The sequence below is a fragment of the Dipodomys merriami genome, unplaced genomic scaffold (genome assembly GCF_024711535.1).
Source record: "Dipodomys merriami isolate MVZ:Mamm:240054 unplaced genomic scaffold, mDipMer1.0.p SCAF_28, whole genome shotgun sequence".
NCBI lineage: Eukaryota > Metazoa > Chordata > Mammalia > Rodentia > Heteromyidae > Dipodomys > Dipodomys merriami.
The window spans coordinates 5,619,300-5,645,474 of NW_027204270.1; the positions used below are offsets into that span (position 1 = coordinate 5,619,300).

The 26,175-nt window shown below is 55.2% G+C and overlaps 1 protein-coding gene and 1 non-coding gene across 2 annotated transcripts; one reads left to right on the forward strand and one right to left on the reverse strand.

Moving 5' to 3' along the window:
• Nucleotides 1-5,134: 5,134 nt before the first annotated feature.
• On the reverse strand, nt 5,135-25,151 carry LOC138837944 (solute carrier family 2, facilitated glucose transporter member 5-like). Its single transcript, XM_070036943.1, has 13 exons — nt 25,098-25,151; nt 21,791-21,877; nt 14,860-14,958; nt 14,140-14,300; nt 13,119-13,243; nt 11,431-11,583; nt 8,152-8,277; nt 7,864-8,051; nt 7,673-7,783; nt 6,973-7,074; nt 6,506-6,581; nt 5,885-6,012; nt 5,135-5,773 (listed from the first exon to the last, which is right to left on the reverse strand). Exons 1-13 carry the CDS (start codon nt 25,110-25,112, stop codon nt 5,513-5,515), a joined length of 1,632 nt encoding a protein of 543 aa, XP_069893044.1. The 5' UTR covers nt 25,113-25,151; the 3' UTR covers nt 5,135-5,512.
• LOC138838464 (U6 spliceosomal RNA) lies at nt 9,274-9,379 on the forward strand. The gene has a single exon (XR_011375603.1). It is a non-coding gene; the product is annotated as a U6 spliceosomal RNA (small nuclear RNA).
• Nucleotides 25,152-26,175: the final 1,024 nt, after the last annotated feature.

Consider the following 26,175-nt stretch of genomic DNA (forward strand, 5'->3'; position numbering starts at 1 on the left):
GCCAGCCAGTTCACCTCTTTCCGCGCCTCGTCCTCTGCCGCCCACAGAGCGCGGGGCTGCACCCGCAGGAGGTGGGGTGGAAGCCAGGAGAGTCTTCAGTGCGCTTGTTTGCTACATGACTTAGTTTTCATTACATGTAGCTCAGGCCATCTAGCCTCTCACTTAGTTACCTAAGCCCAGACTGGCCTCAAACACTGCATCCTCCTGCCTCAGCCTCCCAAGTGCTGAGATTACAGGTGTACGCCATCATGCTCAGCTAGAAGGACATGGGTGCTGCCCTGGAAGGGTACCTGGGACCATGTACCACTCACAAGAACAGTATCAGAGAGAGTAGGAACTGTGGTGGGCTAGAAGACCAACTACAGAGAGGCCCAGGAGCTCTGGCTGGGTGGTGTTCAGTGCTGGGGCGCAGGTGGGCACAGGCTGGTGCAGGCTGGCACTGAGGCCTTGGGGGAGAAGGGAGATGGGCGCTCAGGATGGCCTAGAACAACGAAAGGACTTTCATTTTGAGTGTGCCTCAATGGTGGGGCCACGTGCATCGCTTCCCACTGATGCCAGCCCTCAGGAGGCTGAGGCAGGAGGATTCAGAGGTGAAGGCTCGCTTGCTCCTCCTGCCTAACACAAATGAGCAAACACAAAAGCCACTCATTAGTCAATAAGAGCTTCAAGGAGAAGCCGGGCATCAGTGGCTCACGCCTGTCATCCTGGCTACTCAGGAGGTTGAGATCTGAGGATCATGGTTCAAAGCCAGCCTGGGCAGGAAAGTCTGTGAGACTCTGATCTCTAATTAACCACACACACACACACACACACACACACACACACACACACACACAGAGAAGTGGATCTGTGGCTCAAGTAGCACACCAGCCTTGAGCAAAAACTCAGGGACAGCACCTAGGCCCTAAGTTCAAGCCCCAGGACCTGTATGCAAGTGAGTGGATGCACCCATGCTCACGCATGCATGCGCACGCGCACACACGTGTGCGTGCACATGCACATGTGTGCATGTTCAATAACCATCTAAGTTGCACACACACTTTATCTTGCTGGAGGCACACTCCTGAGCAGGGTGGTGGAGGCTGGGAGGCTCAGAGGCCGTGGCCTCCCAGGGAACAGCGCTGTGGTGGAGCTCTGGCCTCCGCTCCCTGCCTCCGCTCCCTGTGGGCCCAGCCTGGAGGCCGGTGTTGCCTCTGCTTTCGGTGTCTCTGGGTTTTCAGCTGTCCTCTCTCCTGTCTCGATTCTTGATTCATCTCCCTGGATCACACTCTGTCCTCCAGTCCTGACTCTTTCGACCTCCCCAGCCCAAGGAGGAAACTTTTATTTTGGTACCACTACTGGGGCTTGAACTCAGGGCCTGGGCATTGTCCCTTTTTTGGCTCAAGCCTGGCACTCTACCCCTTGAAACTATTCCTCCACTCCTGGCATTTTACTGGTTCAGTAGAGATAAGAGTCTCATGGACTTTTCTGTCCAGGCTGGCTTCCAACCGTGATCTTCAGATCTCAGCCTCCTGAGTAGCTAGGATGACAGGCGCGAGCCACCCGCACCTGGCTAACGTGGTGTGCTCTTTGCACGGAAGGGCACTGCCATGGTTTTCTGCATTGCTTCTCAAGAGTGGCCTTTCCGTCCCGCCCCCACACTGCCTGTGCCGGGGTCAAGTCCAAGTGGAGCTGTGCATTCTGGGTGAGCGGGGCCTGGGCACGTGTGTTCCCCAACCTCCGGCTCCTGCCCTCCTTCTGGACCTCGACCCCTGCACCCTCTTATCTGTGCTCACTTCCCGCAGCTCCTGGGGGAAGGCCCGGGAGTCCCCGCAGGAAGCAGGGTGCACAGAGCTGGCCTTCAGTGCAAACGAGATGACGTGTGGCTGGCGCGTGCAGGGACTCTGCCCCGGCCGCAGCCGCCGCAGGCAGGACTCGCAGCCCGGGCTCCTGACCCCAGCACCTTCTCCATCCGCAGTGACCCCTCACCTGCCACCAGTGCTTACAAGGCCCTGAGCTAAGTCTCACCCAGCACTTTGCCCTCGGAGGTGGCCTCTCCCGTGGGCCGGGTGCTGATGTCCCCGCTCAGTGGCTGGGGAAGAAATGCCAGAGAAACTGAGGACTGGTTTTCAGGGGTGCAGCCGGTGGCACCGTGGAGGTTGGGATTCGGATCTCCTTGTTTCCAGTTTTATTAAGATCAGTGCTTTGCAGCAGGTGCCAGTGGCTCACGCCTGTAATCCTAGCTACTCAAGAGTCTGAGATCTGAAGATCTCTGGGGCTGCACCATCTTCCTTCCCTGACATGAATTTCAGGTGTGGGCAGTGCCTCGGTTTACCTGCTGCACTTGTCCACCAGCGATCAGAGACCCCAGGAGTCATGGGCCCGGAGCAGGGCCACGGAAGCAGCAGAGCTGTCTCATGAAAGTCCGTGTGGCGGGTGGCTGTGGTGACTCAGGGAGCCTGCCCAGGCCCTGCTGGCCGCTGAGCAGAACATAAAACACTCTGTGATGAGACAATGGAAAACAGATGAAAGTAGTTACTATTTAAAAAAACAACCAAAATAGTTCAAAATTCATTGTCAAATTCATTCATCAGGCTGGGCCTGGAGGTAGATTGAGAAGGTCAAATTCAAGGCCAGTCAGGATGAAGAGTTAGTGTAACCCTATCTCAACCAATAAGCTGAGTGGGGTGGTACCCACTTTCACCCCAACTCTGGGAGGCATGAATAGGAGGGTTGCTGTTCGTGATGGCTTAGGCAAAAAGAAACAAACAGCCAAAATCATACCTGAAAAAAATACGGCAAAAAGGACAGTTACAGGAAAAAATATATTTCATGGAGGAAAAAATATGTTTCATGGAGAATCTATAAGCATTGACTCTGTGTGTGTGTGTGTGCGCGCGCGCACGCGCGTGTGTGCGCATATGCATGCGTCAGTTCTGGGGTTTGAACTTGTGGCACTGTTCCTTACATTTTGGGCTCATTCTAAAACTTGAGCCACAGCTCCACTCCCAGCATTTTTGGAAGCGAATTGGAGAGAAGAGTCTCATGGATTTTTCTTTGCAGGCTGGCTTTGAGCTAGAACCTCAGATCTCAGTCTCCTGTAGCTAGGATTACAGGCAGGAGCCCCAGGTGCCCACCATAAAGCACTGACTTTAATAAAACAATGGAACATTTCTTGATTCTGAAAAAATGCTTTAGGGCCTGGTTGGGGGAAGGGGGGAAATGTAGCTCAGTGCTTTTCTACCATCTTCTAGGTCCTGGATTCTATTCCCAGCAACACTACTCACTACAACACCAGTAGTGCTGGGCACGGTGGCTCATGCCCATAATCCCAGCACTTGGAAGGAAAAGGGAAATGTTTAGCTATTTTGAACCCTGACTATGTAAGAAGCATGGGGATGTAGCTTTGAGTAAAGAGCTTGCCTGGCATCTGTAAAGCTGTGGGTTTGATCCCTAGTAATGAAAACCAACACCAGAAAAAAGAAAACTAAAGCAAACCCCAAGAGATGTGATCAGGCTGGACTAGCGTAGTGCACACAATTACCCCCACTGAAAACATCTCTGCTTTGTTTTTGTACTCATGTAATATGCATGTGTGAGACTCTGACACATGCACGCATGTATACACACGTATATATAGATGCATATATGCATGATACACATATACATATATGACATTCATATACATACGCATTAATATATGTATACAAGCATATATTAATGGTATGAAGAACTGTAAGAGGATGGGACACATCCATCCAGGGGACCACACAGAGGCAGGCAGGCACAGGAGAAAGATTATTATAAGGTTTATTAGAGGAGCTGAATTTCCCCCAAGAGGGAGCACATGGCCTCTGTCACCATCCAGGTAGCAGGAGGGTCTGGGGGATGGGAAGTGCGGTAAATGGGAGTTCAGGTGGGTCTGAGTGGAGAGAGGGAGGGGCCAGCTGTAAGGAGGGAACTTCAGGAATGGGAGGGGCCCAGGTCTGGGTGGAGCTGAGGACCAAAGGTGAGCATAACACTAACAACAACTACTATAGTCCTTCCTACAAAACACTAATTATAAACGAGCAATCCAAGTGTGTGTGTGTGTGTGTGTGTGTGTGTGTGTGTGTGTGTGTGTGTGTGTGTGTTGGAATGGGGACTTGAACCCAGAGTCTTGTACTGTCATTTGGCTTACTTTTTTGTTGTTGGTGGTGGTGGTCGTGGGGCTTGAACTCTGGGCATGGGCACTGTCCCTCAGCTCTTCAGCTCAAGGCGAGTGCTCTTCCACTTGAACCACAGTGCCATTTCTGGTTTTCTGGTGGTTTATTGGAGATAAGAGTCTCCCTGCCTTTTCTGCCCAGGCTGGCTTTGAACCGTGATCCTCAGATCAGTCTCCTGAGTAGCTGGGATTACAGGCATGAGCCACTGGTGCTGGGCTGGTCATTTGGCTTTTTCACTCAAAGCCAGAGCTCTGCCCTTTGGTCCACACCTCTGCTTCCAGCTCTTTGCTGGTTAATTGGAGATAAAGGCTTCTTTTCCTGAGCTGGTTTCCAACTGTGACTGATCTTCATCACCCCAGGCAGTGCCAGGTGAGGGCAGCGGACTGAGAGCCAAGGACCCTGCCAGGGAATTCGGGTCCTGGAGGCACCTTGCTATGCCTGGAGAGGATGGCAGCCTGCGGTCGCCGCAGCCTCGAGGGCCATGGGGAGCCTAGGAGAAGATGGCGGCCTCCGGAGGAAGCCAGCACCCCGCCCCCATGACCCACCCCGTGCCCCGCTCCTGCAGCGGAGCACAGCCGCTGTTGGCCCTTGGGCAGGGGTTTCCATGGTACCCATCAGGGGGCGCGCCAGTGCAGGGCTGGGGGCCGGTCTGTGGCTGTAACCCCTGCGGCTCCCGAGGCTGAGATGTCAGGATCCGGTTTGCGACTCCAAGAAGTGAGCTCAGGAGCAGCAGGGCCGGCCAGGATCCGGCTTTTTTGCTGGGCCATTGTCACCCCGCTTCAGGGCCGCGTGCGTCACACCCGCCTGCGGCGCAGGGCCGAGCCAGGCTGGGAGCGGCTGGAGAGCGGCCAGGGAGCGGCTGGACAGGGCTCGGAGAGCAGCTGATGCCCAGGGGCACCCAGGGACCCCGAGGCCCAGGCCATCCCTCCTGCCAGGCCCTGCTCAGAGGACTGGCCCATCTCGTGAAAGGCAAACAGATGTGTTTTATTGACAGCACACACACACAGCAGTTCCATTTCCCACAAACACCGCAACTGAGACTCGATTAACTCTGCCAGGGGTCCTCCGGCGTCTGGGCTTCCGTTAGGCCAAACGCCAGGCTTTGCACGTCAGGTGTCAAAGGTCGAATCCAGCTCTGCGCAAACACTGGTGGCCCCCAAAGCGTGAGAGCCACGGGTGATCACGGGCCTCCCAGCGGGCCCTGCACACATTGTTTTTGTTGGCAAAGCTGTGTCACCACCAGGAGTCCTGCAGGGGTGAACTCAGCAGGGATGGGGGCACTGTCCTCGTGACTCAGGGAAGGCTGGAGGCTGGTGAGGAGGCCCGGCCTACATTCTTGCCAATCTAGTCTCATTCCTCATGTCCAGATACCTAGGACCCCAGGCCTCACTCCCACGGGAGTTGGCTAATGGCAGGTCCGGCGGCTGCCTCTCTGGGTGGACTTCCAACACCTTGTTCATCTTGGCAAAGATCTTGTTGATCTCAATGAATGTCTGGGCCTTGGTCTCGGGGACAACCATGGAGATATAGATAGTGGTGAGGAGACAAATGACGGCAAAGATGATGAAGCTGTAGGGGCCGAGTCCCATCTGTGGGAGGAAGGGCTGCTGAGGCGGGCTGCGGCCACAGGGGCTGGCTGGGAGGTTCTTGCTCTGTGGCTTGGGGGTTGGGGTGACCCCGGAGCCCCAGGTCTCACTCACTTGAATGAATGGAAAGATGAGGCCCACAGTGAAGTTGGAGAGCCAGTGGATACCGCCGCCCACCATGAAGGCCGCTGGCCGAGAGGACTGCAGGAAGATCTCAGTGATGAACAGCGCAGGGATGGGACCTGGGGGAGACAAGGGTGGAAGGAAGGGAGAGAGGGAGGGAGGAGGGGAGGGAGGGAGGGAGGAGGGGAGGGAGGGAGGGAGAGGGGAGGAGAAGAGGAGGGGGGAGGGAAGGAGGAAGAGGAAAAGAGGGAGGAAGGGAGGGTGGGGAGGGGAAGAGGGAGCAGGCCACAAAATGTCATAGCATCCCTGGGGGTACGGGGCATCTGCCAGCCCCCGGGGCTTAGTGGCAGCAGGGAGAGGAGATGAATGGCAGTTGATGCCGCCAGGTGGAATGGTGGCACCCTGCGCAGTGGGCGTGGCCCCTTGTTGGCCTCTTGCTCCTGATCTCAGAGGTCAGTGATTTCAGCCTACATAGCTCAGGACGGTCCCCTGGCCTGGGGACCAGGAGAGGGGGCGAGGCCACATCAGGGCCACATCTGCCCTGCCTGGAGCCTCTCACAGAAGCTCAAGCTACAGGTTTCCAGGACATGAGAGGGGCCCTGGGGCACGTACTGGGCCCAAGGGCGTGTCCAATGACGTAGGCGATGACGCAGGTGATGCTGATGTATGGCATCCAGGAGACCTGGTCCTGGGGGTGGGGACAGGTGTTTGGTTAGCGCCTGGCAAAGCAAAGGCCTGCTTGGTGGGCAGCTGAGGGTCTGGGCCCCTGAGGGACAGCCTCTGTGGCCAGGGGTGGGGCAGGGCTCCTGGCTGGAGGGGAGGACTCCTGGATGGGGGGTCATGGCTGGGGGGGAGGGCTCCTGGCTGGAGGGGAAGACTCCTGGATGGGGGGTCATGGCTGGGGGGGAGGGCTCCTGGATGGGGGTCCTGGCTCTGGGAGGGCTCCTGGCTGGGGGATGGCTCCAGGCTGCTCCAGAAGCCACCTCTGCAAACTCAGGAAAATCCATGCAGATGGTGGACAGATGGGGTTTGCTAAGACCAGGTCACTTTGATGTTCTCCTTGCGGGTGGGGTTGGCACCTGCAGCACCAGCGCGATGGTCAGCACCACACAGGCTGAGACACAGGTGGAGAAGCCCAGCAGGAGCAGCAGCCGCCGTCCCCAGAGCTCCACGACAAACACCTGGAGGAGGCCAAGTGCCCCGTGGGAAAGCTCTCCTTGCCCCTCACAGCGCCTTCCAAGGGGCCCAGGGCTGTGTGCCCACATGTACGCACGCAGCTGCATGCTTGTGCCCACAGCTCACGCCCAGGAGTGGACCGTGGGGGGCCTGGCCATTGTCCCCGGACCCTGGTCCCTGGGCTAGACTTGTGACCCTGGGGCACGTTTGAAACCCGAGCCCTCTATGACCTGAGAGAGCTGGATCTGGGGGTGCAGCTGAGAGCGTGCATGGAGGCCAGGGCCCCACGCTGGGGGCTGGGGCGCCACTGGGGTACCGCTCTGGCACGGAGCCATGGGCAACAGACTCACGCAGGACCACAGGTGCCCTGCCGAGGAAGGGACCCCCCCATTCCCATCATGCTCAGCGGCCCTAGACCTAAGAGACAGGACCAGAGCCCCCTCTCGTGTGGGAGCGTCTGGAGTGGGGTGGGCCTCCAGGGTGGGGGCCCAGGGCTTGTGCCCACGGAGGCTGGCTGTCTTTCAGCCGCCCAGTCGCGTCCCTCCTCCGTGGGGACCTTCCCACAGTGCCGCGGTCCCTCCTGCCCGGGGCCCTGTCACTCACAGTGACGATGGTCATGACCACGTTGACGGCGCCCGTGCCGGCCGTCACGTACTGCACGTCGCTGCTGGCCACGCCGGCGCTCAGGTAGATCTGGTCTGCGTAGTAGTAGATCTGGAAGGTAAGGCAGATGCCGGGCTGGGGCGGGGGGCAGCTCCAGGACAGCCCCCCTAGCCCGTGGGCCGCCCCGTTACCGCGTTCACTCCGGACAGCTGCTGGCCGCCCATGAGGACGATGACGGAGATGAGCTGCCAGCGCCAGTGGCGCAGGCGGAACAGCTTCCACGGGGACACGGAGCCCTCGGCCCGCTCCGCCTCGTCCTCGCGCGCGATCTCCTTCATCTCCGCGTCCACGTCGTCCCAGCCACGCAGCCTCTGCAGGGCTGGGGGGGCGGGGAGCTCAGCCAGAGCTGCTGCGGGCGTGGGGGGCAGGAGGCATCAGCCAGAGCTGCTGTGGACGGAGGAGGGGGGGGGGCAGCTCACCCTTCCTGGCGGCCTCGGGGTCCTTCTTCTGGATGAGCAGGTAGCGGGGGCTCTCGGGGAAGAAGGGCAGGATCAGGAGCTGCAGCACGGCGGGGATCCCGGTCAGCGCCAGCAGGAAGGGCCAGCCTGCGAGCAAGGCGCTGCTGTCACGTGGGCCTCCGGACCTGGCCAGCCCGGCGCCTGCCACCTGCTCTCTGTGTCCCTCTGCCCACCGCCAGCCATTGAGCGACAAAGACTGGATCTGTGTCGGTCCTGGGGCTTGAACTCAGGGACTAGATCCTGTCCCTGAGCCTGGTGCTCTACCACTCGCGCCACAGCTCTACTTCCAGCTTTCGGTGGAGCCGTCTGCCCTGGCAGGCCTCAAACCACGACCCTCAGGCCTGAGCCTCCTGAGGACTGGGATGGCAGGCGTGAGCCCCAGAGCCCAGCGGAGACGGTCTGTGCAGGGCAGACTCTCAGTGGCTGCTCCTGCAAGCCTGAGGGCTGAAGGGCTTGGTGCCTCTACAGGAGGACACAGTGGAAAGTCCAGCAAATCTAAGTGCAGGCGGGAACACAGGCCATGCGTGTCATCGTACGGGTGTGTGGTGTCCTGTGGGTGCAAAGGCCCTGGGCACACTCCATCCACTGGCTTGCTCATTCACCCCTACTTTATGCTCAGAAGCTCGAGCCTAGGACCCCAGGACACCTGAGTGGTCAGAAAAGCACTGACTATAGAATCAAAACCTGCTTGTGTGCTGGTGCTTCACTCCTGTAATCCTAACCACTCAGGAGGCTGAGATCTGGGGGTTGAGGTTCAAGGCGAACCCAGGCAGGAAAGTCTGTGAGAATTTTTTTAAAAAAATCAGTCATGGGGCTTGAACTCAGGGTCTGGATATTGTCCTTGAGCTCTTTTGCTCAAGGCTTAGTGCTCTACCACTTTGAACCATATACTATAGCTCTACTTCCAGTTTTCTTGTGGTTAGTGGGAAGTAAATGTCTGTTTTGGCTAGGTGCTGGTGGCTCACAGGTGTCATCCTAGCTACTCAAAAGGCTGAGATCTGAGGATCACAGTTCAAAGCCAGCCTGGGTAGGAAAGTCCATAAGATTCTTATCTCCAATTAACCACCAGAAAATTGGAAGTGAGTGCTTACTTGGGCAGCACATATACTAAAATTGGACGATACAGAGAAGATTAGCATGGCCCCTGCGCAAGAATGACACACGAATTTGTGAAGCGGTCCATATTCTTGTCCAAGTCATTATGTTGAAAAACGAACTTTCCAACTTTGCTGGGAGGGTGGAGGATTGGGAAGGGGGGGGAGGCGGGATAGGAAGGGATGGGAAGGGGAAACAAAGGAGGAGGCTACAATGTTTGATAAGAAATGTACTCTTGGGGCTGGGAAGGTGGCTTAGTGGTAGAGCGCTTGCCTTGCATGCCAGAGGCCCTGGCTTCGATTCCTCAGCACCACATAAGCCAAAAGAAAAAAGCCGGAAGTGGTGCTGTGACTCAAGTGGTAGAGTGCTAGCCTTTAGCTGAAGAGCTGAGGGACAGTGCCCAGGCTCAGAGTTCAAGCCCCACAACCAAAAACAAAACAAAACAATAAAACGAAGAAAGTCTGTCATGGGCTGGCTTTGAACTGTGACCCTCAGATCTCAGCTGGATTACAGGCACAAGCCATCAGCACCCAGTGAGATTCTTACCTCCAATTAACTACCAGAAAACTGGAAGTGGAGCTGTGGTTCAAAGTGGTAAAGTACTAGCTCTGAGCACAAAATCTCAGGAACAACACACCCAGGCCCTGAGTTCTAACCCAGGATTGGGTGCCAGTATTGGCACAGACAAAGGACACATTGGCTGTGGCCACCCAGTGATGACAATGAAGCCATCTATGGCCTGGCTGTATCTCCTAGGCAGGACCTAACAAGCTACACAAAGTGACATCCTTGAGTCAAGCTCACACTCGGGGGACATTAACCTGGTCACCACCAAAGTAGTGAGGCTGGAGGCAAAGCAAGGAAAAGGCAGCTATGGCTGGCCACCTGTAGCTCATAGTTCATAGCTGTCATCCTAGCTACCCCAGAGGCTGAGATCTGAGGATTGAGGTTCCAAGCCAGCCCAGGCAGGAAAATCTGTGAGATTCTTATCTTCACTTAACCACCTAAAAGTCAAAAGTGGAGCTATGGTTCAAACAGTAGAGTGCCAACCTTGAGCAAAAAAGAAAAAGGCTAAAACAAACGAACAAACAAGTAAATAAATGGGCAGGGGAAGGGCATGATTGAGCACATAGAAGCGCTGGAGGGACCAAGGGCGCTCTATCTGGACCTGGCAAATGACCATGAAGGTGTTTGTTTTCTAGCTGATTTCTCTTGGTCTTTTGTTTTGTTTGTTGTGAATCATATCACTATGTGGGAAATACTTGGACTCCATAAGCCAGTACTGGGGGCTCCTATCTGTGTGGTGGCGCCCCAGCCCACCTGCCTTGGCTCCAGGGCTCGCAGCCTGCAACCGTCTTGGGCAAGGAATTGCCTGGGGTGCTGTCACCAAGCTTACTTCCTCCCGGAGTGTTTGGTGGGCGAGGTACCAGGACCACCCATTCCACAGGGGAGGTCTGCTGCAGGGGCATTTGGGCCTTGGGAGCAAAGCTGAGGCGGGCGGAAGCAGCAACCCTCTAGCAGGAGGCTGACAGACACTTCTAACTGTAAGCTCCTGACAACCCATTACTCCTGGATTCTGTGTGTGTGTGTGTATGCATTTGCACCAGCACTGAGGCTTGAACTCAGGGCCTGGGCACTGTCCCTTAGCTTTTTCACTCAGGCCTGGTGCTCTAGCACTCAAGCCATAGCTCCACGTCCAGCTTTGTGGTGGTTAATTGGAGTCAGAGCCTCGCAGGCTCTCCTGCCTGGGCTGTCTTCAGATCTCGATCCACAGGTGTCAGCTCCTGAGTTGCCCCAGTGTCTAGCAGCTTCCTTTCTGGTGTGTGGAGTGGGCTGGTCACCGAGCCTTGGTCACAGTGCTGCGGCAAGGCCGGGGACAGGGCCCAGGAACCCTGAGCACAGCCCCTGGCACGTTGGTGGCTGTCCCTGCAGCGTGCCGGCCTCTGTGTGGACAGACGCGGCGCGGGCCCTTCCCTTCTCCAGCTGCTCGCCATTTCCTAAGGGAACCTGTCACTGGAGCTCACTCTTGGGCGCTGCAGCCTGGGGCTCCCCTGGGGTCTGGGTCGCTGCCCCACGGACAGAAGCACATTAGTGTCCTGGCCTGAGGAATGGGGTGGGGTGAGAGGCGGGGGAGGTGGGACTCACCTGTCTCATTTGCTAGAACATTCCGAAGGCCGACCAGCTGAGCCACAAGGATGCCAACAGTGATGAAGAGCTGGGGCACCACTCCAAGGGCCCCCCTCAGGTTTTTTGGGGCCAGCTCTCCTAAGTACATAGGGACCACGTTGGAAGAGACACCTGGGGAAGGGGGTGGGATGAAAACACAGTTAGGAAAAAGCATCCTGGCAGTGGGGCGCTGCTGACTCACGCCTGTCATCCTAACTACTCAGAAGCTGAGATCTGAGGATCTCGGTTCAAAGCCAGCCTGGGCAGGAAAATCCATGAGACTCTTTTTTTTTTTTAATTTGAAATTTTTAATTAATTTATTTTTTAATGTGTCGTGAGACTCTCATCTTCAATTAACCACTAGAAAACTGGAAGTGGCGTTGTGGCTCAAGTGGTACAGTGCTCACCTTAAGCTGAAGAACTCAGGGACAACGCCCAGGCCCAGAGTTCAAGGCCCATGACCAACAAAAAACCTCCAAAACACAAAGCACATCCTGGTACAGTTGAGCTGTGGCTTCAAAGGAAAGCTATTCTCTCCTGGGCCAGCATTTCTTCAGGATAGAAACAGGGAATATAAATGCTGCTTTTTATTCTCAGTCCCTCACACTTTAAGGAAAGAAAAGTCAAGCCAGGTACTGGTGGCTCAGGCCTGTCATCCTAGCTACTCAGGAGGCTGAGATCTGAGGATGGTGATTCAAAGGCAGCCCAAGCAGGAAACTCTTCTCTCCAATTAAATCATCAGAAAGCTGGAAGTTGATCCATGGTTTGAGTGGTAGAGCTTAGCAAGAGTGTAAGATCCTGAGTTCAACTCCCAGTACATACACACACACACACACACACACACACACACACACACACTAGCATTGTAGAAACAAAAAAGGCATTGCAGTATGGTCTCCCTTGAAGGATTATATATCTTTCAAGAACCTTTTGAGCCCTGATCATATAAAATAATATTTATTGAAATGAACTCCAGGAAATGGAACCATTTTTTTCCTTTTCTTTTTGTCTTGTTTGTTTATGTATCTTTGGACAGCACCCAGGCTTAGAGTTCAAGCCCCACAACCGGCAAAAAAAAAAAAAAAAAAAAAAAGAAAAGAAAGGAAAAGAGAAGAAAAGAAAAGAAAATGAGCCAGGCGTTGGTGGCTCACGCCTGTAATCCTAGCTATTCAGGAGGCTCAGATCTGAGGATTGCAGTTCAAAGCTAGCTCAGGCAAGAAAGTCCATGAGACTATCTTCAATAAACCACCAGAAAACCAGAAGGGGCGCTGTGGCTCAAGTGGTAGAGCACTCGCCTTATGGTGAAGAGCTGAGGGACAGTGCCCAAGCCCAGAGTTCAAGCCCCACAACTGACTAAAAAAAAACAAAAAGAAAGAAAAGAAAAAGAAAATGAAGTATACAACTTGTGGGTGGAGATGCGAGGGAAAAACGGAGAGAGCAAGGGAAAGGGTGACATTGTCCAAAGAGAAATGTACTCTCTGACTCAGGTAACTGCAATCCCTCTGTACATCGCCTTTATAATAACAATAGAAAAAAAAGATAACCTATTTAGGGTCGGCTTGGGTCTTGAAGCTTCAGAGCCCGTGGGCTGGTTTAGAGCCCGGTAGGTGAGCCTCCCTTCACCTTGATGTCCAGAATGGAGGAAGGGCACCTTCCTCAGTGCGCACCTGCACAGATTCCCACCAGGAGTCTGGAGAAAATGATGAGCTCGTACAGCCTGGCGACTTTACTGCAGCCCATCAATACCGCGGGCACCACGGAGAAGACGTTGTTGAGCAATAACCCGCCTTTTCTGTAGAGGAACAAAATGGTGGTTAGCAAATGAGGATTCCCTCATTTGTCATCGGTTGATGGTTTATTCAATTTGATTAATTTTTTTTTGGTGCCAGTCCTGGGGGCTTGCTTGGCTCTTTTGCTCCAGGCTGGTGCTCTACCCCTTGAGCCACACCTCTATTTCTGGCTTTTTGTATTTTATTTTTTTCCAGTTCTGGGGCTTGAATTGAGGGCCTGGGAACTGTCCCTGAGCCTCTTTTGCTCAAGGCTAGCACTCTACTACTTAAGCCACAGTGCCTCTTGCAGCTTTTTCTGAGAACTTTATTGAAGATAAAAGTCTCATGGCCTTTCCTGTGTGGGCTGGCTTTGAATTGCAATCCTCAGACCTTAGCCTCCTGAGCCACTGGTGCCTGGCTATTTCTGGCTTTTTGATGCTTACTTAATTAGAGATAAGAGTCTTACAGACTTTCCTGCCCAAGCTGGCTTTGAAAGGAGATCCTCAGATCTCAGACTCCAGAGTAGCTAGGATTATCAGACATGAGCCATCAATGAGTAGCTCTGGTCTGGTCTTTCCTATAACCACAGTGAAAAAATCCAATCAAACACTACAATGATTATTAGCTTCATCTCATAGTAAGGATTCTAGTTTTAGCCTATGCTTAAGAATGGATGCTGACAGTCTATGAATTTCAGGGAATTAAAAATTCCCCTTCCAGTGGGCGCTGGTGGCTCCTGCCTGTAATCCTAGCAACTCTAGAGGCTGAGATCTGAGGATTGTAGTTCAAAGCCATCTTGGGCAGAGAAGTCAGAGAGACTCTCTCCCCAGTGGAGTAGTGGAGACATTGCTGGCAAACAATCCAAGGCCCTGTGGTCAAATCCTAGTACTGAGAGGAAAACCCAAGTCCCTCCCCTTACCTGCCGAATTGATTCACCAGAGGACCGGCCAAGATGGCCCCGATGAAGCCACCGAAGGGGAACATGGACACGGTGAGCGACCACAGGAGAGTCAAGGGGAATTCGTCAATGAGCTCCCCTGTCTTCTCATTGTAGGTATCGTTGTAAAACTGCTTCATGATCTGGGGGACAGAGGGCACAGACACAAGGATCGCTCATCTGCCTTTGCAGAAAGCCCAGCTCAAGCTGTCAGGCCCGGGGCCTGTGCCAGGCCCACAGCCCTCCAGACTAGCAGGTTGCTCTGCTACCCAGGGGAAGGAAGGCTAGCTGCTGGGGACCTGGGGATTGAACTCTTTTGCTGAAGGCTAGGGAGCTCTTCCACTTGAGCCACAGCTCCTCTTCTGGCTTTTTGGTGGTTCCTTGGAGATAAAGAGTCTCATAGACTTTCCTGTCCAGGCTGGTTTTGAACCAAGATCCTCTGATCTCAGCCTCCTGAGTAGCTAGGATTACGGGGGTGGAGGGGTGGCATTTCTGCCCTGGCTTAGCCTGGTCCACCGAGGCCCAGTAGGGCCAGTTTCTGCATGCCTTGATGGGGGAAGCTGGGGATGGGTTTGGCCTGGCCCTGTGGCCAGGCTGGTTGGGAGGGTGTCTCCCCGTCCCTGCAGGGCGTTCGTGGGGTGCCCTCCTGGGCCCCGGCTGCTTCCATTCAGGAACAGAGGCCTGCTCTGCGCAGCGACTTACCTCTGATGGTGAGTTCACGGCAGCCACGTTGTACCCATACTGGAAGGAGGAGCCAAAGGCTGATATCAGGGTGGCGATGGCCAACACAAGGGTGAGCCTCTGCGAGAGAAATGGGGCGAGGGTCAGAGGCTGCGGTTGGGGGGTGGTGTGGGCCCCAAAGGAACAAGGAGAGGAGCCTCCAACTCCTCTCCCCCCTTCCAGGGGAGAGAAAGGGGGGGCTGCATTGGCATTGCTTGTTCCTTTTCAGATGAGGTTTCCCGGGCTGGCGCTGAGGTCCAGGGCTCGTGCGATGGATCCTCCTCCCTCAGCCTCCTGAGAATGTGGGTGCAGTGGCATGCGGCTCACTGTGGCGCTGGCCCGAGTTGACGTGGGGAAAGCCAGACCCATGTGACCTGTGGATGGCTTCTGTCGCTTTCTCCCCGTGGGCTGCACTTGCAGCCACACCATGCGCCGAGCCTCCTCTCCTCCTCCCCCCCCACCCCCCTCCCCCCCCAAGTCCAAAGCGAAAGATGTGAAGCTAAATTTGCCTGGACTTTGGCTCTCACAGGCAGAAGCCAAAGTGGAAATGTTTAACTCTGGATCTGCGGGGATTTCCACTCAGGACGCACTGTGCTCCGTGTCTCCTGTGAGCCAGGGAGGAACTGGGGGCGGAGCTTAGGTTAAGGAGGGGCTTGTAGCCAGCCACTGGTGGCTCAGGCCTTGTCATCCCAGCTACTCGGGAGGCTGAGATCTGAGGATCTCGGTTCCAAGTCAGCGGGGCAGGAAAGTTTGGGAGTCTTATTTCTAAAGAACCACTGGAATGCCAGAAGTGGAGCTGTGGCTCTCTGAGTGCAAGCCCCTGTACAGTCAGACACACACACACACAGACACATACAGAAACACATACACAGACACACACAGACACACAGACACACAGACACACACACACACACACACACACACACACACACACACAAATCCTCTAATTCTCTTCCCAGATTAAGGAAAAAAGCTGGAGGCTTGATTCACCCGCATGTGCAGCTCTCCCCGCAGCGGCTGGACCTGGGCTGAGTCTAAAGTCCTTCTGGTGGGAACGGGGTTCTGAGCACCCCGGGGCTCAGGCCGCAGTGCGGGGCTCTGCCAGGCTCGGCAGATTCCCCGCTTCCAGCCAAAGACCCCAGACTACAGTCGTGATGGACAGAGTCCATGAAATCACCATCCGTGGAGGGAGGGAGACACGATAGGTTGTTAGTTAAAGCATGAGGGAATTAAGAACCATGAAGGAAAGGCACAGGGAGCTGGGGAGTGACATTGGAGCTGGGTTCCAGTGGCGAGGCAGCCAAGGGAGGAGAGAGGATGCCCAGACAGAAGGGAGGACACATGCAGAGGCCGTGGGGCAAGGAAGAAGCTCCAAATCTTGCCTTTGGAGTAGAACTCAAGTAGCTGGGCTTTAGAAAGGAAGACAAGTTAGGGCCAGGGCCACAGGACAAGTGGGACTTTCATTGCCTGGGCTTTACACTCCAGGACAGTAGGAGAAAGGACTCCTAAAAAAAAAAAAAGAAAAAGAAAAAGAAAGCCAGAAGCCAGTGGCTCATGCCTGAAATCCTAGCTACTCAGGAGGCTGAGATCTGAAGATTGCAGTTCAAAGCCAGCCCTGGCAGGATAGTCTGTGAGACTCATACCTCCAATTAAGTACCAGAAAACCAGAAGTGGCACTGTGGCTCAAGTGCTAGACTGTTTGCCTTGAGCTGAAGAGCTCAGGGACAGTGTCCAGGCCCAGAGTTCAAGCCCCATGACGGACAAAAGTACATACATACATACACAAACAAACAAACAAACAAACAAACAAATAAATAAATAAATAAGATAGGTCCCTGCCCAGGGCAGCGGGCAGCAGATGGGGGGCTGGATAGGGGGTGAGGGCTGCTGGATGGGGGTGATGGCTGTTGTACAAGCAAGGAGGGTCAACCTTGGGGACTCTGCAGGAAGCAAAAGTCACCATGACACACCCACGGAATGGTGAGACTCAAGAAGCCAGGCGTGTTGTGCTGGCAGGGACGTGGAGGAGACCAGCGTGCTCCTCCGTGGCTGGAGGAAACACCACATGGGAGAAGTTTGGTAATAAGTGTAGGACCCAGAACCTCTGCTGGTAGGTTTAAAAATCAAGAGAGTGAAACCCAGCCACTGCGCTGGGTGGCTCCCACCTGTCATCCCAGCTACTGTAGAGACTGAGATCTGAGAATCATGATTCAAAGCCAGCCAGGGGAGGAAAGTCTTATCTCCAGTTAACCATCAAAAATCCAGAAGTGGAGATGTGGCTCGAGTGGGAGAGTACCAGCTTTAATCAAAATGCTAAGGAGTTGAAGCTTTAGTGCTGGCATAAAAAAATTTACATTTCTTTTTTTTGGGGGGGGCGTGTCTGATTGTGAGGCCTGAACTCTGGTCCTGGGCGCTGTCCCTCAGCTCTTCAGCTCAAGGCTAGCACTCTACCACTTGAGCCACAGCGCCACTTCCAGCTTTTTTTCTTATGTGGTGCTGAGGAATCGAACCCAGAACCTCAGGCATGCAAGACAACTGCTCTACCACTGAGCCACCTTCCCAGCCCCTGGCATAAAAAAATTTAAACAAAACAAATAAGACATGAGAGACAAAATCTCAGGCCAACTTCTCAGAGAACTGTCTACTCATTTGTTTTAATATAGAAACTATTCGTTTTTTGGATTTCTTTTATTTTATTGGCAGTCCTGGGCCTTGAACTCAGGGCCTGGGCACTGTCCCTGAGCTGCTTTTGCTCAAGGCTAGCACTCTACCACTTGAGCCACAGAGCCACTTCTGCTTTTTGTTTCTGTGGTGCTGAGGAATCGAACCCAGGACCTCATGCATGTGAGGTAAGCACTTACCACTGAGCCACCTTGCCAGGCCTCTTTAATTTTTTTGTCATGGGACCAAACCCAGGAATCGCCCTCGTGAGGGAGCGCTGCCGCAGAGCCACAGCCCTGCCCAGGGACGTAGGTTTATTAAGCGAGGCTTTGATAACCATGCACATGTGAAGCAGTGACCAGATCCGCCTCAGCAGATTTGCAGCAAGGCTGTGGGTTAACAACGGTTCCCAGGAAGCGAGCTCCCAGAGCCTCCTCTTCGTCCTGCAGAAACCACACTTTGTACCCATCACCAGCTCGCCCTTTAGCCCTTGCTGCCGCCCTTGGCAACCATGGTGCACATTGCTCTGGAGCGTGTCAGATTTCACTCATTCCCCAGGGGGGGCGGTCGGATTTCATGCATTCTCGAGGGGTGGGGGCGGGAGGTGGGCAGGAGATATGGCAGCAGGCCAGGCCATTTAGCATCCTGTGTTCCATGTCAAGCCAAATTGCAAACTGCAGAATAGATTTTCCTTCTTTTTAAAACAGTGATAAGTCCCAGGCTAGTGGCTCATACCTGTAATCTTAGCTATTCAGAGCTGAGATTGGAGGGTCAAAGTTCAAAGCCAGCCCGGGCAGGACAGTCTGTGAGTCTCTTATTTCTTTTCTTTTCTTTTTCTTAAGGGGGGTATCAATCATGAGGCTTGAACTCAGGACCTGGACACTGTCCCTGGGCTTTTTGCTCAAGGCTAGTACTCTACCACTTGAGCCACAGCGCCACTTCTGGTTTTCTGGTGGATTCCTGGGCTGACTTCAAACCAAGATCCTCAGATGTCAGCTTCTGAGTAGCTAGGATGACAGGCTGAGCCACAGGTCTATGGGACTCTTTATCTCCACTAAACCATCTAAAAGCTGGAAACGGAGCTACGGCTAATGGTAGCGTGTGAGCCTTGAGCAAAAACAGCTCAGGAACAGTGCCCAGCCCTGAGTTCAAGCCTCAGTGCCCGCACACACACACACACACGATGAATAAAATAGTGACAAATCTTTTACTCTGAATCCTGTCGCAGGTGAATTTCGCTCTCTGTCAAGGTTGTTAATTTGAAAGCCAGGGGAATTGCTTTCCTTTTTCTCCCCTCTCCATACCAGTGCAGGAGGAGGAAGAAAAGGGTTGGAGGCTGGGGTTCAGCTCGGCCGGAGGGCGCATGCCCAGTGCAGGGAAGGCCTCGACTTCTACCCTTAATGCTGTGAAAAAAAAAAAAAGTTGTGGCCCTGGGCTGGGTCAGGGTCTGGGCTGAAGTCAACCTGCCGCCGCCGGTTACAAGGCGCCCAGCAGCCTGCCACAGGGAGAGGCCAGGCCTCCAGGACCAGCGCTACACAGCCACCAAGGCGCCAAGAGCTGGGCCATGCCGCCAGGAGAGGGCGCGCTACAGCAGGCCTGACCAGCCTGGGGTTCCTTCCTGAAAGAAGGGGATGGAGGGGGAGCTGTGATCACCCCTGCCTTTGGCGTGAGGCTGTCTGAATCATTTCCGTTCACAGTCTTGATCTTTTTTTAGGGTGCCCAGTGGTGCTGGGCACTTCCATTGCTCACCCCCCACCCCCATCTGTCTGTCTGTCTGTCTGTCTCTTTCTCTCTAACTAGACCTCGGCCTCACATTCCTGCTTAGCTTTGCCACTCAAGGCCGTGGGCTCTGCCACTTGAGCCATGCCTCTGCTCCCATACACTTCTCTCTCTTCTTGTCTTGCTAGTCCTGGGGCTTGAACTCAGGGCCCCAGCACTGTCCTGAGTTTCTTTTCCTCAAGGCTAGCCCTCCACCACTTGAGCCACAGCACCACTTCTGGCTTTTTCCATGTATGTGGTGCTGAGGCATCGAAGCCAGGGCTTCATGTATCAAGGCAAGCGCTCTACCGCTGAGCAGCCTTTCCAGCCCCACCCCCATGCGCTTCTCTTTGAACAGCAGGCTGGAAGCTGCCCAGGACCTCTCGTCGCTCCCCCTGTCCCCCATTCTTTTCCCGTCAGATGTGCTAACACTTGATTTGCACAGCACTTCCTTTTTATGTCATGTTTATTTGTGGCAGTAGTAGAGTCTGAACTCTGGGCCACAAGCTTGGTAGCTGGGCAGGTGCTCTTCCATCTGAGCCACGACTCCTGCTCTGCCCAAGGCTTTCCAGATAGCTGCAGAGAAGGCGGGGGGGCGAGGGAGGGGTGGTACACACACAAAGCTGAGATTCCCAAAGAGGAGAGGGAGGGCCGGCTCTGCCTGCTGGGACATGGGCTCCACATCTGGAGAGGGTGCTCCAGCATCTGGCGGGAAAGGCCCGAGGGGCGTAAAATACCCTCTGATGCCAGCCAGTCCCTGTGGCACAGAATTACCCAGCAGCAAACCTCAGTGGTGCCCTGGTCCCCGCACACTTTCTCAGGTAATTGTTCAGCACCCACAGCAATCTTTCCTGCATTACAGGCGAGACAGGAGTTAAATAATGAAGAGAGCCCCTCCCTGCCCCCCGTCCCACACATGGGAGGCAGCAGGGACTCTGGCACGAGAGTCTGTCTCTGTATGCAAGCATCTTACAGTCACACCTGAATAGCCAAGACTATGTCTGCCACTCGGGACCCTCTCCACACACTAGCAAGTGCTACTGGCAGGAATAGAGTGCAGTGGCTCACGCCTGTAATCTCAGCTACTCAGGAGGCTGAGATGGGGAAGATCAGAGACCAGCCAGCCAGTCCAGCACTGTGACCCCAGCTAACGGGACAGGCTGTGAGCAGAAAGACCATGATGAAGAAAGTCCTGGTAAGAGACATGAGACTCTGCTTTAGATATTACCGGTGGGGGGGGGAGGAGGAAGAGGGGGAGGAAGAAAGAATGAAAGTGCCTGCCTAGCAAACTCCGGGTTCTGAATTCAAAACTGTTGTGCCATTACAAAGAAAAAAAGCTCAAATTCCTAAAAAGTGTTAAGAAATACAGGTTATCTTCCTGCCTGCATTTCTGTTGTCTTTGGTCAAGGGACTCTGTAGTTCCACTGAATTTAGATTGAGGGGTGCGTGTCCATAAAAATCTTTTTTGGGGGGATGGCTGGGAAGGTGCTTGCCTCCCATGCATGAGGTGTCCTGGGTTCGATTCCTCAGCACCACATAATCAGAGAAAGCCAGAAGTGGCGCTGTGGCTCAAGTTATAGAGTGCTAGCATTGAGATGAAGAGCTGAGGGACAGCGCCCAGGCCCAGGGTTCAAGTCCTACAGCTGACAAAAAAAAAACCAAAAACCAAAAAACGAAAAAACCACCCAACATCAAATCCCATCAATCTTTTTGGGTGTTGAGCTTGTCATCGTGAAGCTTAGCTGGGCAACTTGCTGAAGAGGCTGGTGCAAATACTCTGAAGCCACAAATCAAAACGAGGCTCCCAGGCATGGCTACCATGCCTGCAATCCTAGCTCTAGGGAGACTGAGGCAGGAGAATCCTGAGTTCAGGTCCAGCCTGGGATTTTACAGTGCCAGCTTGTGTCTCTTCATGAAACAAAGTGAAGTAACCATTTACAATATCTCACTGTCTGCATGGAAAATTTTTTGTAAGAAACACATTTGCTTGGGGAATCTCTTCCTCTCCAAATCTTTTTTGTTTGTCAGTCATGGGGCTTGAACTCTGGGTCTCAGCTCTTCAGCTCAAGGCGAGTGCTCTACCACTTGAGCCACAGCGCCACTTCTGATTTTCTGATGGTTCATTGGTGAGAAGAATCTCACAGACTTTCCTGGCCAGGCTGGCTTTGAACCACCATCCTCAGATCTCAGCCTCCTCAGTAGCTAGGATTACAGGCGTGAGCCACCAGAGCCTGACACATCTCCAAATCTTACTGGTAAGTAACAGGCCAAAGAAAAAGAGAGGGAGGGAGGAGAAGGGAAAGGAAGGAAAGGGGAGGGGGCTGAGGTTTCTCTTCGGGTCCTTCTGCACAGCTTTGCCAATAGAATGAGTCTGAGGTGAGATGCCACAAACCTCCTATCCATGCCCTGGGAAGGCTGAGCCTGTGGCGGGGCGGGCCGAGGGTCAGCTGGGCCTCCCAGCTGCTCTGGCTGGCGGCCTGGGCCGCACACTCACCCCCTTCCTCAGCTCTGGCTGCTCCATCCTCGCTTGCGCTGGCTGCTTTCTTCGCCTCCTCGAGGGACGCACACTCAAAGGCACTGTCTGGAAAGGAAGGCAGCGGCTGCACTTTGGACCGGCCAGCTCCCAGCCAATGGCATTTTTACAGCCAGTCTTGGTCAGAATAACCCTTTCGGGCGCCCAGGCCGGCCTTCCTTTCACTTCTGCTTTTACATGAAAATATCTGGGGTCTGGCTAGGATCGCGTGGTCTACAGTACTTCCCTACCTTACTTGTCCCCAATCTCTGAACATCTGCCAGGAACACACAGAAAGCAACCGGGGCCCTCACCCTACACCAACCCCAGGAAAGGGGGCAGCAGTCTCTCCAGTGGGGAGATTTTGCTCAGCAAACCATGCAAACAGTAACCATGCAACACGTGTGTGTGTGTGTGTGTGTGTGTGTGTGTGTATCACTCTTGGGGGGTTTGAACTCAGGACCTGGGTGTGTCCCTGAGTTTGTTTTGCTCAAGGCTAGCGCTCTACCACCTGAGCCACAGCACCACTCTGGCTTTTTACTGGTTTATTGGAAACAAGAATCTCACAGACTTTCCTGCCTAGGCTGTCTGTGAACCACAATCCTCAGATCTCAGCTAGGATTACAGATGTGACCCTAAAGACACCAGAGCTTGTCTTTTTGTGTTAGTATGGGTCGTATGAACTTAGGAACTCCTGGTTAACTGGAGATCACAGTCTCTCTGATATTTCTGGCTGTCTTTCAACCATGATCCTCAGACCTCAGCCTCCTGAGTAGCTTAGATTACAGGTGTGTGCCCCCAGCGCCCAGCTCTATACTTTGGTTGTTGTTGTTGTTTATTGTTGCTTTCTTTTTCTTTTTCTTTTTTTTTTGGGTCTGGTCGTGGGGCCTGAACTCTGGGCCTGGGCGCTGTCCCTCAGCTCTTCAGCTCAAGGCTAGCGCTCTACCACTTGAGCCACAGTGACACTTCCAGCTTTTTTTTTTTGCTTATTTGGTGCTGAGGCATCAATCCCAGGGCCTCATGCATGCAAGGCAAGCGCTCTACCACTGAGCCACCTTCCCAGCCCCTTATTTTTCTTTTTTTGTACTGGGGATAGAACCCTGGATCTCAGAGATACTAAGGGTTCTCCACCTCTGAGCAATACCCCGCTCCCCTGCGCCAAGAAGCACTCTCTGGAGAGGAAAAAGTTTCTTACTTTCCCAAGAACCCAGACACAGTTTTCTGGGTGCTGGTCATCATGGGAGGGAATGACTTTGAATCCCTGCCTTTGTTAGCACAACAGGGAAACTGAGTCACAGGTGCTGGTCTGGGACTACCCAGTCATAGCCACAGCCCCTGGCCTCCTCGTGCTCCTCGTGTGTCCAGCAGCCAAAATCCAAAGTCCCCCAGGCCGGCGGGTGTGTCCTTGTGTAAGGACAGGCTCCCAGGTGACTGGTGGTGGCACAAATCCAGTTTATTCAGTCCTCCCCCCTCGTTCATCCCTGATGGCCATGGGGACCCTCTGTGTGGGATACTGAGCCCTCTGTGTGAGGTACTGTGTGTGAGGTACTGTGTGGGGGGTACTGAGCATTGTGTGTGGAGTACTGTGTGTAGGGTACTGCTCCTGACATCCAGACCAGAGTTCTGTGTGGTGTGGTGTGGTGTGTGTATTATGTGGTGTGTGTGTGGTATGTATGTGGTGTGTGTGTGGTGTTTGTATGGTATATATGTGGTGTGTGGTGTGTGTTTGTGGTGTGGTATGTATGTGGTATGTGGTGTGTGGTGTATGTGCTGTGTAGTATATGTGTGTGTGTGGTATGTGGTGTGTGTGTGGTGTGTGTGGTATGTATGTGGTGTGTGTGTGGTGCGTATGTGGTATGTATGTAGTGTGTGTGTTTGTGGTGTGGTATGTATGTGGTGTGTGTGTGTGTGTGGTGTGTATGTGTGTCCATTGCAGTGGAGACCTGAGTGTTTATTACTTCATGAGTCTTTGCTTTTTTTTTGTCACAAGCCTACAACTCTGAGGTGAGGACACTGCGTCTCCAGTTAGAAGCGAATTCGAAAATCCTCCCCAAAGAGCTGTGTGTCAAGTGGCAGAGCACCAGCGGTGAGCTGCAAAGCTCAGGCGGAGGCTCTGACCCACGCTCACGCCCCACTTCTGGCACACGCACACACAAATCACTTCACACCTCACCCCTTCACACTTCACACACATATTATGGTTGCATAATCATGCAAGCAAGAAAAGTGAAAAACCCTCCAAAGAAAATGTTAGTGTCAGGGGAGGGGCTGCTCGCTGGGGAAGGAGGGGAAGGGGGGAAGGAGGGGAAGGGGGGAAGGGGGGAAGGAGGGGAAGGGGGAAGGGGGGTACATATTATGCAGAGAAGTGGCAAGGGCTGGCACAGTGGCTCTCGCCTATCATTCCGGCCATTCAGGAGGTCGAGATCAGGAAGATCACAGGTCTAGGTGTGTAGCCAGGAGTTAACAAGACCTCATCTCAACCAACAGGCTTGGCCTAGTGCTGAGTGCATCTCATACCGGTTGAGGAGTGTGGAGATAGGAGGAATCCCAGGTCAGCCAGGGCAAAAGGCCAGAGCCTTCCAAATAGAGAGAAAGAACAAAAGAAAAAGAAAGAAGGAAAGGAAGGAAGGAAGGAAGGAAGGAGAAAGAAAGAAAGAAAGAAAGAAAGAAAGAAAGAAAGAAAGAAAGAAAGAAAGAGAAGGAAGGAAGGAAGGAAAGGAAGGAAGGAAGGAAGGAAAGGAAGGAGGGAGGAAGGAAGAAAGGAAGGAAGGAAGAGAGGAAGGAAGGAGGGAGGGATGAGGGAGGGAGGAAGGAAGGAAGGAGGGAGGAGGGAGGGAGGGAGGAGGCAGGAGGAGGGAGGGAGGGAGGGAGGAAGGAGGGAGGGAGGGAAGGAGGAAGGAAGGAGGGAGGGAAGGAGGAAGGAAGGAGGGAGGAGGGAGGGAGGGAGGAAGGAAGGAAGGAGGGAGGAGGGAGGGAGGAGGCAGGAGGAGGGAGGGAGGGAGGGAGGGAGGGAGGAGGGAGGGAGGGAGGGATGGTCATGTCAGGCCTGGCAGCTCAGGAGGACTCCCTGAGGCGCCCTGGGAGGGGTGGTGGGGGGTCGAGGGGTCAAGGGTCAAGGCCCCGTGTAGCCCTGCGCGGCCCCGCCCTCCTCCCCGGGAGCCCCGGCCCTAACGCTCCCTAACGCGACGGTGACCGCAGGACCCGGATGGCGGCCGCGCCTGTGGGCCGGAACCAGGCCCGGCGCCCGGAAGCCCAACCGCCAGCCCTCCGTCCCCGACCGGCCGGTCACCTGTCCGAGTCCCATGTTGGTGTCCCGTGTCTGAGTCTCGGGTCCGCGTTCCGAGTCCCGTGTCCCGCCCCGTGTCCCGTGTCCCGCCCCGTGTCCCGTGTCCCGCCCCGTGTCCCCGCCCCGTGTCCCGTGTCCCACCCCGTGTCCCGTGTCCCGTGTCTGAGTCTCGGGTCCGCGTTCCGAGTCCCGTGTCCCGCCCCGTGTCCCGTGTCCCGCCCCGTGTCCCGCCCCGTGTCCCGTGTCCCGCCCCGTGTCCCGCCCTGTGTCCCCGCCCCGTGTCCCGCCCCGTGTCCCGTGTCCCGCCCCGTGTCCCGCCCCATGTCCCGCCCCGTGTCCCGTGTCCCACCCCGTGTCCCGCCCCGTGTCCCGCCCCATGTCCCGCCCCGTGTCCCGTGTCCCACCCCGTGTCCCGCCCCGTGTCCCGCCCCGTGTCCCGTGCCCCGCCCCGTGGCCCCGCCCCGTGTCCCCGCCCTGTATCCCCGCCCCGTGTCCCGTGTCCCGCCCCGTGTCCCCGCCCCGTGTCCCGTGTCCCACCCCGTGTCCCGTGTCCCGTGTCTGAGTCTCGGGTCCGCGTTCCGAGTCCCGTGTCCCCGCCCCGTGTCCCGTGTCCCGCCCCGTGTCCCCGCCCCGTGTCCCGCCCCGTGTCCCCGCCCTGTATCCCCGCCCCGTGTCCCGTGTCCCGCCCCGTGTCCCGTGTCCCGCCCCGTGTCCCGCCCCGTGTCCCCGCCCCGTGTCCCGCCCCGTGTCCCGCCCCGTGTCCCGTGTCCCGCCCCGTGTCCCGCCCCGTGTCCCGTGCCCCGCCCCGTGTCCCCGCCCTGTATCCCCGCCCCGTGTCCCGTGTCCCGCCCCGTGTCCCCGCCACGTGTCCCGTGTCCCGCCCCGTGTCCCATGTCCCACTCCGTGTCCCCGCCACGTGTCCCGCCCCATGTCCCACCCCGTGTCCCGCCACGTGTTCCCGCCACGTGTCCCGTGTTCCCGCCCCGTGTCCCCGCCCCGTGTCCCGCCCCGTGTCCCTTGTCCCACCCCGTGTCCCCGTCCCGTGTCCCGCCCCGTGTCCCGCCCCGTGTCCCATGTCCCA

Bases quoted from the DNA above. Each gene is read 5' to 3' on its own strand.
- LOC138837944 (XM_070036943.1), bottom strand. The intron at 14,959-21,790 runs GTGAGTGTGCGG...TTTCTCTCGCAG, and splicing joins AGCCAGAGCTGAGGAAGGGG to AGGCTCACCCTTGTGTTGGC. The intron at 14,301-14,859 runs GTAAGTCGCTGC...TCTGTCCCCCAG, and splicing joins CCGTGAACTCACCATCAGAG to ATCATGAAGCAGTTTTACAA.